General features: G+C 53.0%; 5 protein-coding genes across 5 annotated transcripts; 2 read left to right on the top strand and 3 right to left on the bottom strand.

The window, feature by feature from the left end:
* Positions 1–1,860: 1,860 nt before the first annotated feature.
* Positions 1,861–3,411, top strand: NCS57_00439300 (TRNA (uracil-O(2)-)-methyltransferase; the record flags this gene model as incomplete). The annotated part of the gene is made up of 1 exon (XM_053054354.1): positions 1,861–3,411. One exon carries the CDS (start codon positions 1,861–1,863, stop codon positions 3,409–3,411), a length of 1,551 nt encoding a protein of 516 aa, XP_052916514.1.
* A 1,326-nt stretch (positions 3,412–4,737) lies between these two features.
* On the top strand, positions 4,738–5,395 carry NCS57_00439200 (uncharacterized protein; the record flags this gene model as incomplete). The annotated part of the gene is made up of 2 exons (XM_053054353.1): positions 4,738–4,914; positions 4,967–5,395. 2 exons carry the CDS (start codon positions 4,738–4,740, stop codon positions 5,393–5,395), a joined length of 606 nt encoding a protein of 201 aa, XP_052916513.1.
* An 837-nt stretch (positions 5,396–6,232) lies between these two features.
* Positions 6,233–7,375, bottom strand: NCS57_00439100 (uncharacterized protein; the record flags this gene model as incomplete). The annotated part of the gene is made up of 3 exons (XM_053054352.1): positions 6,233–6,464; positions 6,520–6,685; positions 6,739–7,375. The coding sequence occupies 3 exons, from the start codon at positions 7,373–7,375 to the stop codon at positions 6,233–6,235; spliced, it is 1,035 nt and encodes a 344-aa protein (XP_052916512.1).
* Positions 7,376–9,192: 1,817 nt separating this feature from the next.
* On the bottom strand, positions 9,193–9,666 carry NCS57_00439000 (uncharacterized protein; the record flags this gene model as incomplete). Its single annotated transcript, XM_053054351.1, has 1 exon — positions 9,193–9,666. One exon carries the CDS (start codon positions 9,664–9,666, stop codon positions 9,193–9,195), a length of 474 nt encoding a protein of 157 aa, XP_052916511.1.
* A 1,237-nt stretch (positions 9,667–10,903) lies between these two features.
* On the bottom strand, positions 10,904–13,764 carry NCS57_00438900 (TRP-N domain-containing protein; the record flags this gene model as incomplete). The annotated part of the gene is made up of 2 exons (XM_053054350.1): positions 10,904–13,416; positions 13,464–13,764. 2 exons carry the CDS (start codon positions 13,762–13,764, stop codon positions 10,904–10,906), a joined length of 2,814 nt encoding a protein of 937 aa, XP_052916510.1.
* Positions 13,765–15,340: the final 1,576 nt, after the last annotated feature.

Here is a 15,340-nt window from a genome sequence, read left to right as displayed (position 1 = left end):
ACTGGGGTGACCTTGGGAAATGGGTTTTGTAAAAGGGTTGAGGGTGTTTTCAGCGACCGCCGGCTAAGATAGCGCCTCGCTGTGTAGGTTGATCGAAGAAGTGGTACGGGGGAGTTGCGTAGGTGAGCTTGCGAGAGAGGAGAGTCTTGCGACGAAGTTTGCGAGAGGACAAGAGTCTGGGGGAGGGAGTTGCGGGTATTTGTGTTGGTGACGTTGTAGGGGGTGAAGAAAGAGAGTTTCGAGAAGAGAAGCGGAGGGGCAAAAGATGAGTAAGTGAGTAATTGGTTGGGCTCTGGCGGGCGGCGGGCGGGAGGGAGCACGGGCTGCTGGATGCCTTACTGGGGGGCGGTTGTGGCCTGACATGTGAGGCGCCGAGCCTTGTCTGGATGAATTCGGTCGCCATCCACAGCCATCCATGGAAGGTTTCCACCAGGGACCAGCCCGAACAAAGAAGGCCCAGCCGCAGTCCAGGCTGTCAGTGGTCGGATCCGGTCTCTTAGGGGGAGTCACTCTTTACGCCTGGCCACTGTCTACCTAGGTATCGCGCACACCGCTCTGGCCGGGCAATTCCAGTCCAGTCCAGTCCAGAATGCGAGACATGCAATGCTATTTTGGCCACATCTCCCATCACTTTGCGCCCGGCGAAGCCCGTTTTACAGAATGCGGCTATTTGACTCTACAGAATTCCATCACTTGTCGCTTCCAGACTGTCAACTTCGTATGCCGGGGGGGGCAATGACAGCGCCGTACCCCTGGGAAATTTAGGAAAATGCACAGCCCCTGACGCACCAGCCATCGCAATCCAAGCCTGCTAATCAGGTCCGGCCGGTTGTTGATAATGACATTTTGACCGCCCATCGGGGGATTGTTCCCGGCCGGTTGCGGGAGGCCAGCGGTCTCCACGAACCGAAGAACTGAGGTGAACCCGCGGCAACTCAACTCCACTCGAGAGGATGGTTGCGCTGCGAGTCACCCAGCCCTCGCTCGTGACGCACAGGGCCGCATCCCAGGTCCGTTCCGTGGAAGAGGGAGCTCGGTCAAGGAGCGTCTGACTGTTGCCACGAAATAGTCCTTCTGCCAATCCCAACGGGCAGATGGCAACATCGGGGTTGAAAGTAGTCATTTCGAGGCAGATTTGACCTTGCAGAGCCTGATGTAGAGTCGCCACCTGATTCATATCCATGCAGTCCTCAGCGACTTTTACGCAAAACACAGCCATCGCAGTGACTGTCCTCGGTGTCACATCTGCTGCCCGCTGATAGTGCCTGTATTTCGTCATTCTCGACGGATACCCTGTCTCGCATCCTAGCCTTCCCTTGCCAGGCCCGAAATCCTGGGACAACCCGAGGTTTCCCACTTGTCTTCCCGGAGCCGAAGGTGAAGTGAGAACTGGGGGAGGCTTGTTCAAAGACGGAGGATTTGTCGCCTCATGGTCGTTTAGCGCATGGGGAGAGCTCTGAGTTTAACTAGCCTTTCCTTGCTTGACTTTGTTGGGCGGGCAGAGAAAGGCTAGCAACGTCCCGAATCGCAACTTGTTGGTACCTGGGGTACGCAAAAACGAGGCATGTCTAAATGGGCAAGCATCACGATAGAAGCCAATCTATAAAACTCATGAAAAACCTCTCTGTATACTCTTTTTAATTTCAGTGAATTTTATGCCTATTAAAAAGTGATTGCCCTTGAGAGTTCCAGGTGCCTGCCGTTCTACTCCGTAGTCTGCCGTCGTTCATTCTCGACCCGTACTGGGTACCAACTGAATTTTCCCAAGACTCAAAAGTCTCACCACTTCTACAGTATCCCCTTGCAAAATTCAACCAGCCCTCCGGTCTTGCCGGCACCAACCTCCGAAACGAATAAAAGATGGAGATTCGAAGGAAATTGCCCTTTGACCCGGAAGAGCTCCCCCCGGGATCGCCGCCCGCCCTCCGCGCCGATGGTGATGGTGGTGGTGGTTGGGTGCCCGTGTGCCGCCACGCTTGTACCTTTGAGACGAGATACTTTGACGATATCATGTTGAACTTGGTTAGGAATCCAAACCTCAACTCCAAATGGTTGTTTCGCGCGGATGTTCTCTATGACAATGGGGATGACTCGCAGCCTCATAATAAAGACTTGGTCAAGGACTGCCCTTCTATTCCAGGCTTTCAAGGTTTGATCTGTCAACGAACTATTGTTCGCAGACTCATTCCTCGGAACACACTTCGAGATGCGCCCTTGGATCAAACGTGCTCTTTCTACACTTCCTCTCCCCGTTCAGAGAGCGAGGACTCTCCTGAGGGTGAAGGCCTGATAAGATCTCTCACCATCTATCTACCACATGCTACCTCTGCTGCGGAAATGCCCTACTATCACCCCAAAGTCAGGGGGGTAGGCCAGCTCCACGAGTGGGATCCGGCTACAAACACGGGCACGATCTCTGTCCATTTCCTACCTTTCGAGGACGACCCTGCCATCGAAGAGGCCGACCGAGAGGCCAATCGAGTGAAGCTGGGGAGGATTGCCCATCATCTCCTTCAGACCATCCACAAGCACGGTCACGCCAATGCCGTCGGCTACGTCAAGAGGGTAAACCACGACGTCGTCGTGCCTCGAGAGCGATTCCAGGACAGGTACTCCGAGCTCAAGAACAAGTACGCCAGACGCCTTACGAGGTCTTGGCTCGAGACAACAGATCCGTCCAAACATGTGTTTGAGGACCTGGGCATCGCGGCTTTCCTCATCGAGCTGTGGAGAGACATGTACAAGGACGCAGAGTTTCCCGGCTTTGTCGACATTGGATGTGGAAACGGATTGCTGGTGCACATTCTACGAGAAGAGGGTTACACGGGCTGGGGATTCGACGCGCGAGAGCGCAAGTCTTGGGCTCAATACAACGGCTCATCGTCCATGTCACCCTCGGGTAAATCCCTGCAGAGATTACTCCTGCTCCCCAGCGTTGTGTCGAGGGAGGTTGCAAACGGAGAGCAGGATGGGGTTGGCCCGGATGACATCCACGATGGCATCTTTCCCAAGGGCACATTCATCATCTCCAACCACGCCGACGAGTTGACGCCCTGGACACCCATCCTCGCCGCCATCTCGGCGTGCCCCTTCATCATGATCCCGTGCTGCAGCCACAACCTCACAGGCGACAGGTGGCGAGCCCCTCCGCCCCGCGACAAGGCCAAGGGCAAGTCCATGTTTGCGTCGCTAGTCGACTGGGTGACTCTGATCGCCGAGGACTGCGGGTGGAAGGTCGAGACCGAGATGCTGAGGATCCCCAGCACGAGGAACACGGGGCTGCTGGGACGGGCGAGGGCCAAGGATCTCGACGAGGTGGACATTGCCGGGGTGCTGCACAAGTACGGAGGAGTTGGGGGTTACTACAACAATGTTGTCAAGCTGCTCAAGTCGATGCCGAGAGGTCACTGATCCGGCAGATGGCGAAATGACACGGGGATCGTGGCGTCCTGGCACTGCAACGCCAAAGAGAAAGATGCAAGCTGAAAAAAGTCTGGGGTGTCTTGTTTGTTTGGCAGCGTGGGATTCACCGGGCTCTGGCATATCACATATTGGAGGCGGTGCATGGTTGAGTTGATGGACAACGTTGACAGTGTGAGAAACTACAACTGCAAGCCTCAAAAAAACACGACAGTCAATCACATTGGAACATAAACTGCATTGAGAGAGAGACAAAAAACCACTCAATCCGTTTGTGTCGCACGGCAAATGCAGAGAGTCATGCCCCTTTGCGCCTCTTTTCTCACCCATGCCATGTTCCCTCTTGTCACATCGCGAGATCCAATGTGACGATATCTCTGTTTGCTTCATGCATGGATGCATCATGGGGGTCGCTCTGCAGCCTCCTCTGGATCGGGCTCTGGGGCTAGACCCAAGCAGAGATAAGCAGTGGCTTTTTTTCTTCAAGAGAACTCGATACACTACTGCAGCCACCCGACAAGTCCAACGCAAACCAGCGAACGGGTTGACGACGATCTGATCCATCACTTTTGTTCTTAGCTTGGCAGCGTCGGCAACCCGCGGACCGTAGCCTGCATGAATACCGTATGTATGTTTGCAAACGCCAGCCTTGTTATGTATCTGTGCGTGTGTGGTGTCACAGGAACGGCAACCCTTTCGATATGACTTCGTCAACTTGTAACTGGCTTCGACACAATTCCCCCTCTTTCTTGTCTGTTTGAGGCCTCAGCCAAGCCATGGTCGATGGGAGCTTGCAGCTCAGCCGTGTTGATCAAATCAGCACCAATGCAGCATCAAGGAGAGCAAACTTGGAATAACGAATCATGTCAAGATAGGAGGCATCTCGCAGGTATCATGTCCTGCGAGCACCCGTTTGCTGCCCATGGGGTCGTCTCCGGATGGGCTTCCCGCGACACGAGCGCCGGGGTCTTCAACGTGCAAACGATGGACTATTGCGATGAGTCTGCATGGTTACCGGTTATGTGCTGCTTCTCAGGTAGCAGTCCGTCGAGGGTGAAGGGGTCTCGGCGTTTGGCAGCCTATGCATCGTCAATGTTCACATTGAAAGAAGCAAACGATACTGTCCCCCCCCCTTAGGCTATGAGAGTGTCGATATTCTTGTTGCACGGCTTTCACGTCTGATGAAGCATAAAAGGGGTATCAACTTCCACTCAACCTTCATCTCCACAGCAGCAGTATCACAGCATCTCACTACCTGTTCCTACCTCAAGCACATCTCAACCAACACACTCCGTTCCACAACATCTTACCAACACCATGGCTCTGGATCCTCACTTCACCGTCTACAGGTATGACGCGTACACCAAGCACCTGCAGCCCGAGGCCATCAGCGATATCATGTCCATCACCCCCCGTGAGAAGCACACCGGGCTTGGGAGTTACGGACTGAGTCCTGCTTGCCGGGCCGTCGTCTGGGCTGTCTTGAGGGGCATGGTATGTCTTGTGAACCTTTGCATCTGCCAACAAGCCTAACATAAACGCATAGAAGGACCCCCTTTCGAAATGGGCGGCAAAAGAGAATATCATCATCCCTGATCTTCACAAGCCCTTGTTCCGGCCCGAGGCCTTCCGCCTCGAGCCGGGCAGTGGTCTCTGGCCGAGCCCAGGTCGCGTCGTGGTCCTGATGCCTCTGAGCACTGGGAGGGCCAGCGTCGAAGTGATGCCCCGGGGCACAAACTACTGCATCCCCACCCGTTGGGCGCCCGGCTTGGTGCTCTTTCTGAACGAGACGGGCATACGGTTCACGGGGAACGGGTGCCTGCGCTTCATTTACATTATGCTCCACAAGTCTCCGTTGCCGCAGAAGACGAAGGAGACGAAGAAGGCGAAGGAGACGAAGAAGACGAAGGAGACGAAGGAGACGAAGATGATGAAGATGATGAAGAAGTATCGGTTCCGGTACTACAACGCATGATTTGGATTCGTCGAGTTTTTTGATACTTGGGCTTTGGCAATACCGATATTGCGGTTTGATTGCTTGCTTCATTCTTGGTTGTGTGTTTGAGAGGAATGTATTTAGTGTCGCTCGTTAACTGCTTTGGATGTACTCGTTGTGGGCTTTGACAGTACCGCACACTGCGATTTGCTTGTTTCATTCTTGGTTGTGTGTTTGAGAGGGAATGTATTTAGTGTCACTCGTTAACTGCTTTGAATACACTCTTTGACGCTTGAGCTCGTATGTCCTGAACCATGAAGTTGAAGTGTACCGGTTGAAAACTGCACCTCTGAGCCTCTTGTCCTCTCGTCTTGACCTTTACAAGGCGCATGTGCCTGCCACCTCGAGGCCCTCTCTGGTGATGGACCCCTGGATGTGCAGTTTCTTCCCAAAGATATCGATATCAGCACCGCCTTATGGTGCTAACATATGGGATGCCAGCTGCTTGCTACTAGATAGACACTGATATCATGAAGACGGTGTCTCTTGCGTGAATCAACCAAGACATGCTATCAACGAGTCCTCAATAAGTGACCTCACTCTTAGTTGGTGCGCCTCAAAACATCCAGTTCAAATGCCGTCTCTGTGTTCAAGATTGTCTCGTTTGCCCCCGTGTCTCACACTCTTCTCAACACCCTGAGGGAAAAGAGGATTATGGGCAAGGTGACGGTACACCAGTGGAAAGCAAGGCAGCAGGTCGTTTTTCACACTCGTCACTCATCTCGTCAGATTTAGAAGAACACATTCTTATTGATGATGAAACAATCTGAATAATCTGAATACACAAGCCGAATCTCAAAACTCATCTTATCCAAGTCACAGAGACAAACCCCGAGACTTGGAACCCTCCAAGCCATTTTCCCTGAACATGCCCATTGGATACGGAAACGCACACGCGTACTCATACTTGAACGAAGAAACAGGCCCGTCAAAATCACTCACGCACTCATCACTCTCATCCAACTCCAGAACATCACCCATACAGATGCTCTTGTACAGAGGCATCGGCACTCCCTCAGGTTGCAGGATCTCGCAAATTTCTCGATACCTGGTAACAGTTTGTTAGTAAAAGGGGGACGCCGCGGGGCTTGAACAGGACTTACTCCCACTTTGATTTAGACCCCCCCAGTATGTCGTACACTAGGGATGGGATCTCGAGGCAGTCGGCCTCCAGGGGGGTTGTTGGTCGGTATGTGGACGGGATATGACTCTTGACAAAGGTTATGCACGCTGGAGTACATCGGGAGAACAGCTGGAAACAATTAGGAGCTGTTCTAACACTCAGAAACATGATCATGGATCAGGAAGCGGAGAAGTCTTACTGTGAAGGGGGATCTCATATGCGCGAGACCCAACGACCCTCGCGAACTCGGTGAGAATCATGATGCCCTTGACGGCACCTTCTCGGAGTCTGTCGAGCATGGGCTCCGTGAGCTCGTACTCCCAGATGCCGCACTGCCTGACACACTCCCTGATGCCACTGGAGACAATCTCGCGGGGGCAGCCATCGGCCAGGGCGACGTGGCATGCAGCGATGAAGATGAGGGAGAAGAGTGACGCCAGGGGAGGGTTCTCGCATGCCCGGGCGAGGTGCCATTTGCACTCTCCAAAGAGCTTCCCCCAGTCAAAGCAATCCCTGATGCCAGGGTAGAGAAAGGGAAGTCGGAGACGGTGGCACAGAGAGCGGACATCCCCGTTGGAGTTGAGGTAACGAGACCAAGTGGCGTCATCCTGAGGAACTTCAGCGAGGAAGTTGATGGCATGAGGATGCCAGTCAAGACGTGGTTCCCCAAGCTCGTCTTCGCTTTCGTAGTCTTCACTGTCACTACCCGAGTCGCCCTCATACAGACAGACTTCCGGGTCAGGGCCGTAGGTGGGACGGTTGACACCAGGGGCAGACTGAGAGACTACGTTGCGGCCGACGGAAGGGTACTCAAAGAGGATGCGAACTTGGGACATTGTTGAAGTGTTTCTCAGGGGTATGTTTGTGTGTGTGTGACTTGTAAAGAAGACAGACGAAGATGGGACAGATAGGTTGTGGAAGAGATCTGGGGAAGGACAAAGAGTCTGAAGAAAAACGAGAGGATAGAGTCAAGGAGGCTCCATTTAACAACGTAGCACAATGAGAACTCGTCCAGTCTCTGGAAAGGAGTTACTACAGATCGAGAACCAATCTCGCCGTGACATCTGAGACTTGCTGATGCACCCATCCATCAACTCAGAGTCATAGCGAACAAACATACGAAAAAAAAACCCTACATGATCTTCTTGTCTCGAACCATTTTCCCATACGGCATCCAGCATTAGTGTCGCTGCCTGAAGCCCAAACCCGTAGTCGTCGGCGCCGCCACGTTGACTGATACTCTCGGGAACACACGTTCTAGGGGGGGCTACGAAAAGAAGCAAATCTAAACCTCGTCATCAGTGAACTGTACTGTGTGATGTCTAGGGCTTGGTATCTTTGCCGATCGTATTCGACAGCCGTTGAAAGCGAACGCCACCCGATTTTGCAACCCTTGTATTTTGCTTTTTCTTCCCGCAGCTAAAGGGGGGAGAGGGGGGAGAGCAAACAAAAATCTCGAGCCGTGTCTGTCTGACCCCTCACGAAAGCCAGAACCTCCCAGATTCTTCAAGGTGCAGGACGCTACGGGTAGATGCAGACACGGCAGAGTCCTCCGCGGGCCGCTGCACACAAGACTCGAGGGGAGTGTGGAAGCAAAGCCGGATACTATGTGATTGTGACTCTTGCTGCTTGAAGCTGTACGACGATGGGCTTGAAAAGTTGTGCTACAAGTGCACGACTGAAGTTGCTCCATGTCAGCAGCCATCTTTTAACCTAGGTACACAGCCCTAGCCCTCCTGCAAGACGACGCAACGCAACCTCGATCGAAATCTCCGGAATCAAGCTCCGGTGAACTGCCACATATGCCGGCAACCCGGTTGGGGGACAAACACGCACACGGCACTTGAGACATGAACCAGCCTACTCTACAAGATACAAAGGTGTAGCACACAGTACAAGGGGCGTAATCTTCCAGAGCCTGCATGGTAACCTGCATCTCCCCGATCGTGAGATCCAACTACAGATTAGCTCACCCCCTCCATCTTCAACGCAGAAAAAAAAGACGCTGCATGTGGTGGTTTGCAAACGGGTGTTTGCAGCAACAGCCAGCCCCAGGTTGCATATGTCTCAGTCCGGGCCTCAAAAAAACGTGGGAGCCCGTCTCCCCGCATACCTTTTTTTCGTTTGACCGGTGAGAAGAAATAGAACGAGGTCTCGAGGCAGGCGACATGCATGCATGTAGAGTGACAGATTAGGTAGCCCGAACGAGGGCATCTACAGCCCTGCAAGGGATGTAGAGCAAACAAGATGAGATGAGGTGTTCACGTACTTGGCATCTTGGGTAGGGTAGCAATCTCGCATTTGTTGAGAGCTAATCGATCGAGTCCAAAAAAGAGTAATGATAGGTTTTCTGCAGTATCGTCCCATCACGCCTTGATCCTTGCCTGGCCCTATCCCCCCCTCCCCGTTCCATGTTGAATAATTCCAACGACGATACCCTCCTTGAACGCCACCGCTTGCTTTGCTGTCCGCTTCATGGCGGAGAGAGAATGCTGCAATCAGGCTGCTGCTGCATTCATGCTGCCGGCTGCAAGCATCCATTAGTCGGAGCCTCGTTCAGAGAAAAGCAAACACTTACCTCTGCAGATAGTTGCAGATAGTCAAAAAAGAAAGAGAACAGTGCATATTCTTGGCTTGTAAGTCATCCAGGTGATCAAGCCTTGTTGCCACCCTGCTTGCTGCCGTGACCAGACTTGCCCTTGTCGTCTGCAGTCTTGTCACCAGCTCGCTTCTTGATCATGCTCAGGCGGTTCATTGCCTTTGTAACGCGGGACACAACATCCTTGACCTTGGTGGTGACCTTGCCCTTGGCCTCGGAGACGTCAGTGGTATTGGTTTCGTTGGCACCGGCATCTGTGACGTTGGCCTCGTTGATGCCAGTGGTGTCGGCAACACTGGCTTCGGTATCTCTGGTGACATCCTCTTCGTAGTCTCCGGCATCCCCGTTGTTCTCTGCTCGTGCCATGGCCTCCTCCCGAGCCTTCTTTCGCTCCTTGAGGTCCCACCGGTTGTACTTGGCCTGGTTCCCAGCTCGAGTAAGCAGCTCAATGGTGGGCTGGTTGGTCAGGGTTTCCGTCATGCGCCGGATATCCTCCTTCATCTCCTCGCTCATAGGTTCTGGTGCCATGGCGTCGGTTCTTGTGGATCCTTGAGAGCGCTGTTGATGATGCTATTCGGGAATCTGTTGATGAACTCAAGCTTCCCAAAAGTTGAGGCGAGAAGAGTTGACAAGTACTGCTTCTGTTCTTCTGCTGGGGGCATCTGGATGAGTGCATTGGCTCCTAGTAAGACTCCAACGATTCATTGAGATACCATTATGGACAATAGATGGAAGTCCGGTGTTTGCAGCACAGCAGATAGTCCATTGTCATAGGGCATTCTCTTGGAGAGCTTCTTTCCAGAAGCATTCTCAATAAAAGCTGTTCGTTTGTTCTGGTCCGTCACCAACAACTACAGAACTTGAGTGACTGGACCAAAATGGCAATTGCCTCGATGGCGAACTGATCTCGTTCGGCTCCTCGTGCTCACACTCTTAAACATGGATCGTGATAACGACCCCAAGTCCAAACCCAGTTCGCTTGGCCAAGCCGCATGCCATATTGGCCTTGACGCTCGAGTCAGCTGCAAGGAATTCTGGCAATCACAGAACATGACATAACTAGATGAGACAATTGACTGCGCCTCAGATATGCTGGTTCGGGCAGAACAGTGACAAAGTACAGCAAAGGCTGTTCTGGTTATCTAGGGTGGGCGTTTGAGTCGGTTCAAACATGAGATGAATATCACACGCAAGGCATTGACCGAATCGGGATGAAACCTCAATGTCATCAACCTTGGTCTCGGGACTTGACTTCAACCTCATGACTCCTCGTCTTGTTTTCATCAAGACTCTTCAAGAGGGCAAGTATAGGGTATTGAGCAAGGTCACACAGTAAACCACAACCTCATCCAGCTCAATCAACGAGTGCACATGCTCCTGTTAAAATGGTTCAATAAACTATCTACATGTCTGTGGCCAATCTCCAGCTATCCAAACATCAAACTCCCCAGCCGCCAAATCCGGCCAGGTTCTCTATATGCTTGCGTCTCGTCATGTCGCATCTCAGTGTAGGTAGGTACCTGGGTAACGAAAGAAAACAAAATCCACCTCGCCTGACCTGGCAGGGAGACGGGAACATGCCGTGTATTTACAAAATGCTTACTTTTTCAAATCCCGTCGTTGATGCTTGCTTGCTTGCTGAATGAAATGCCAACCCCTCGCCTAGTCGTAATAAAAAACTCCAAAATGCGGTGCGAATGAATGAGCGATGAGGCCGTGTCTAAAATGAAATGCAAGGGCCGTCGCTCAACGAGTCACGATTTGCTCATGGCTCGATTTTGGCCTTGACCTCGTCGTCTTGGCTCTTCTTTGGTTCCTCCTTCTCTTGAATCGTGTTGTCCTTGCTGGTGTTGTCTGAGGAATCGGAGGAGCCTGGTGCCGTTGTTTGGTCGGCCCAGCTCACAGTTCTCTTCCTCCTTTTTGGTGTGTCGGTCGTCTCCTCAATCTTGTCCTCGGCAATCACCTCCTTATCCTCGGATCCCATCAGATTGACGCTCATGCGAGGAAACTCGGCTGACTCCCGAGTTGGCGTCATCGGTGGTCGAGAAACGGAATACCTCGCTGCCTGCATACGCAGAGAGCTGCTCCTCATGCGACTGATCCGTGCCGTATCTCCTCGGTTCATCTCAGCATCCCACTCTGCAAAATCCTTGGAGCTCCATGAAGCGCGGTGGGTGCGTCCAGAGCGAGGCAGGCTGTTAACAGAGTGTCGAGAGCTGGCGCTGTTTGCCCGACTCCGCCGGTTGAGCGGGTGCATTGGATGATCCGGAACGTCGCCTCCTGTTCCTTCGAGCATCGGGAATGAGTTGTCCTCTACGACCTTTCGCTCGCGTCGAACACTATTGACTCTGAAAGTAGGTTTGGGGGGCTCCGGAACTTTCTCGACTTCCTTCGACTTGGGCAAGTCCCCGGCTCGGACTTCCATGTGCTCAAAGTATCGGACTCGAATCGGGTCGAGGTCCTTGGGAAACTCTTCACGGTTGCGAGACAGAGACATCCACGTCGAAATCGTTCCCAGGGCAATCAAGACCAGAATCGCAACGGCCAGGAAGGCTTGGACCACAATGATGATCATGCCAAAGACTGTCGCAACGATGCGACTGAGGTTGAACGAAGGCAGAAAGGCAATCGAGAAGCCAGTGGTGACAATTTTGGAGATCGACAACAGCCAGATCGCCGCCGTGGCATTGCGAGATCCTTCAAAAGGCTTCATTTTGATAATGGCAACCAGGGCGAGCACCTCAAAGACGAAGAGTCCGTAGACCTGAGCCAACGGATTTCCTCGACCTCCACCGATAAAGCACGCTCGAATGAACTGATAGGCAAGATAGACAGCAAAGAACCACCATCGCGTGCGTCGGTATCTCGCCGAGAGCCATCCAAAGCGCTTGATGTAGCCCGCGTCTTGGTGTACATTCGCTCGGTTGGGGTCGTTGTCGGTGAACTTGATGCGTCGGACTGCCATGCTGCCAAAAAGTCTGGGCTTCTGGGCCTGTTCCTCCTCGCCAATCGAACTCTCCAGTGTTGCCGCAATGAAAGGCACCTTCTTGAATAGTTTTCCTTCCTCAAAGCGGATCGAGTCGGAAACGACTGAATACTTGCCCTCGCGCAGTCTGACGGCGCAAGCATAGGCAGCGAGTGCAGCAAGTCCAAGGAACATGGCGAAGATAACGGCGGCAATAGCTTTCGGGCCTGCAGGCGCACCCAAAGTAAATTGGTACGTGGTCAGTGTCATCATGGTGAAGAAGGCAATGAAGAGCGTCCGCAGCAGACCTGCCACCATGTATCCAAGCCAATGAGAACGGAAAAAGTCGAACCCATCGGTCTTGATCAACTTGATCTTGCGAGACAAGTCAAGGAGCAGCTTGACTGTCACAACGAAGATGGCAACAGCGGCCAGTACGACACAAAGCCAGATCAGGCCGATGATGAACGCGTCGTACAGGGGAATATTGACACGAGAGAGCGTGCCTGCGAAACCACCATAATCACCTGGGAGGGGCATTCCGGGATTGCGTGGCTTTCCCGCCCAAGTGTAATCATATGGATCACTTGCGTTGAACTCGTTGCGCCTAGCAAGAGACTGAAGGACATCATCGACATGCAGGGGCGACCGGCGTATAAGTGATCGACCGTAAATCTGCTGTTTCAGTCCACCTCCGTTATTGATGGGAACCGATCCCGCAGAGCCAACTTGGCTGGCGTTCCCGGTGACACCGGCAAAGGGGCTGATGGCATCAACCATGCTGTCGCTCGCAAACATGCCAGCAGTCCATGCAAAATTGCTCCACCAGGCGGGCAGAACGGTAGGCCAGTCAACCGACAGTGCTCCTGAAAAGAAGATGGACTGGAATGTTTCAAAGATGACCAATATCGAGAAAGAGTGGGCGTAGTGCATCCTCATGTGCGGAATCTGGAGACCGTAGATGGCCGTCGCGAAGGAGGCCAAGGCGGCCGCGAAGACAAAGACGCCCACAATACTTCCCACATACTCCGGCTGAGAGAAGCTTTGTCCGTTACTCATGGTGGCCTGGAAACACCCTATCTCGGTCTGTGTCGAGTTGGCAAAAATCCGCAGCCGGGCAAAGCCCTCCAAGTCGGGAATGTTCAAGGCGATAGACGGAATGCCGGCAATGTCGTCTGGCGAGATCTCGGTAGCGATATATGCTTGAATGCCTTCGCCAGCCTCGAGTGGGCAGAGGGTCGTAACGTTGGACTTGCATGGATCGTAAGTTTTGTTGAATCTCTCCTCGCCGTATACTTGGATAGAAAGGTGCACTATAGCCCGGTTAGCTGGGTTGGCTTAGACGAGTCCCCCAACATACTCATGACGTTTTCACGGCGAATATTGGAACTTCCATATAAGTGAAAGGCCACCGTGAGGTTGTCGGCATAATACGCAGCATCGAAGGCGGTAACATTAAACAAACTTCCACCACTCAAACAGTCGCCAAAGTCGCCCGTGTAAAGAGCCGGAGTTCGACTAACATCGAGATCGTCGCGATAGACACCGTCGGCATCTGTCCCATTGATGAGGACCGGATCCTGGGCGCAAACTGTTGGGACAAGACTGATGGCAGAGAGCAGGGCCACCAAGGCCCTTGCAGGCCGCCGAGTCGCGAACATTTCGAAGAACGGCAACGGGTCGTTAAGGGGCCGGATGAAGCGGGATGGCGGGCGATCCCGCCCGGGGTAGATTTCGTGACACCAAAGTCGTTATTTCAAAAGACTCTTATATCGAGCGGCCGTAGAAGAGAGAAAATCGGGTAACGGGTTCTCGAGGTGCGGGCGACCCGAACATGAACGTGGGCGGGCAAAGTTTCAGAGCTGCCGTGTCTCGGGGAGAAGATCGCAAGGATCTCGAATTCGCGAACGGGGGTCTCGAGGAGGACGAGGAGGTCGCGAAGGAGCGCAAGCGGCGGGGATCGGGTTTTCAGGTATCAACCGGTCGATCGGAGAGGGAAAAAAGGAGGAGAGAAACAAGTCGTGTGTGAGTTTTGACTCTTGGTATTCTTGGTGCCAATGCAAAATCTCGTGTCGTTTGGCGTAGGTGTAACCCCAGGAGACAAAGACCAAGAAGTGGCGCAGCGGCCAAGAAAGCCACCAGCGATCGCAGCTTGTGATTTAAGGTTGATAGGCTGGCATCTGCAGGGGAGTTTCAGGAAACGGACAGCGAAATGATGCGCAGTTTACGGCGCGTAAGAGAGAGACTGCGCGAGCAGTAGTATCCGTAGGTAGAAAAGAGGGAGCAAGAGGAGGCTGGTGTTGCTAGAGAGAAAAGTCTCCATCGAACCCAAGTCTTGATTAGACCCTTCTGAGGCAATCAAGAGGTGGTCGGCGCGCTTTCGCAAAGAAAGCAAGTGCCCTGTGGTGTCATTGCACCTTCCATTTACGAAACTGCACCTACGAAGCGCCCCTTTCGGGACTTTTCTGGACCTGCCCCCGAATGGCCCACACACCATTTCCTTCCAACATCGAGAGACAACCCTGTCTTCAGCTATTCAAGGCCTACGAATGCCCTCATTAGACTTTCCATTCCGCTGTGCTTGGCTGACGCTTACTTCTGGTTCAACACGGATCTCTCAACTTGGCGCAATCTGGTCGCGTGTCGACCTTTCTCACAGCAGCGCCCACCATGTACGCGTAACATGATTCAAACATCCAGACTGACTGTTGGAGGTTTCCAGCCAGTCCATCAAAAACTTGGTTTCCCACCGCTTTTCCCGTCAAGTTTGGTCTTGGAATCGGGCGAAAACCAGTAACGATTGGCCGACGACGCATCATGCTTTAATCGAGGGGCGGGGCCTCTTAGTGACTTGATCTCCACGTGTCGTACTTACAACCACCGTCTCAGCTGGTGCCGGCCTCTGGGATGGAGATGGATGCGATTTGACAGGTCTTGATTGGAGATGGCGCATGAGAAGCGCTGAAATGATTTCAGAGTGGTGAAAAGATCGTGCTACCCGCTCTTTTTCGGCGGGCACTTGATCTTGGCACATTGTTGGCCAAATTATCACCAGCCATCTTCCGGAGATCCCGCAGTGGTGTTATACGCGGGAGCGGGAAGATACGAGAAAGTGGCTGGGTTTTGGGAGAACGGAGAACGGCCATATTGTCGCCGACTTTCCCAATCTCGCCTGGCCACAACGCAGGTCAAAGAAATGGATCACAATTATATTAGCCGGCAGAAACCTCCACGGCG

This window comes from Fusarium keratoplasticum, chromosome 3 (genome assembly GCF_025433545.1).
Source record: "Fusarium keratoplasticum isolate Fu6.1 chromosome 3, whole genome shotgun sequence".
Taxonomy (NCBI): domain Eukaryota; kingdom Fungi; phylum Ascomycota; class Sordariomycetes; order Hypocreales; family Nectriaceae; genus Fusarium; species Fusarium keratoplasticum.
Note: the sequence above shows the minus strand (reverse complement) of the source record. Positions and strands in the feature narration are given on the sequence as shown.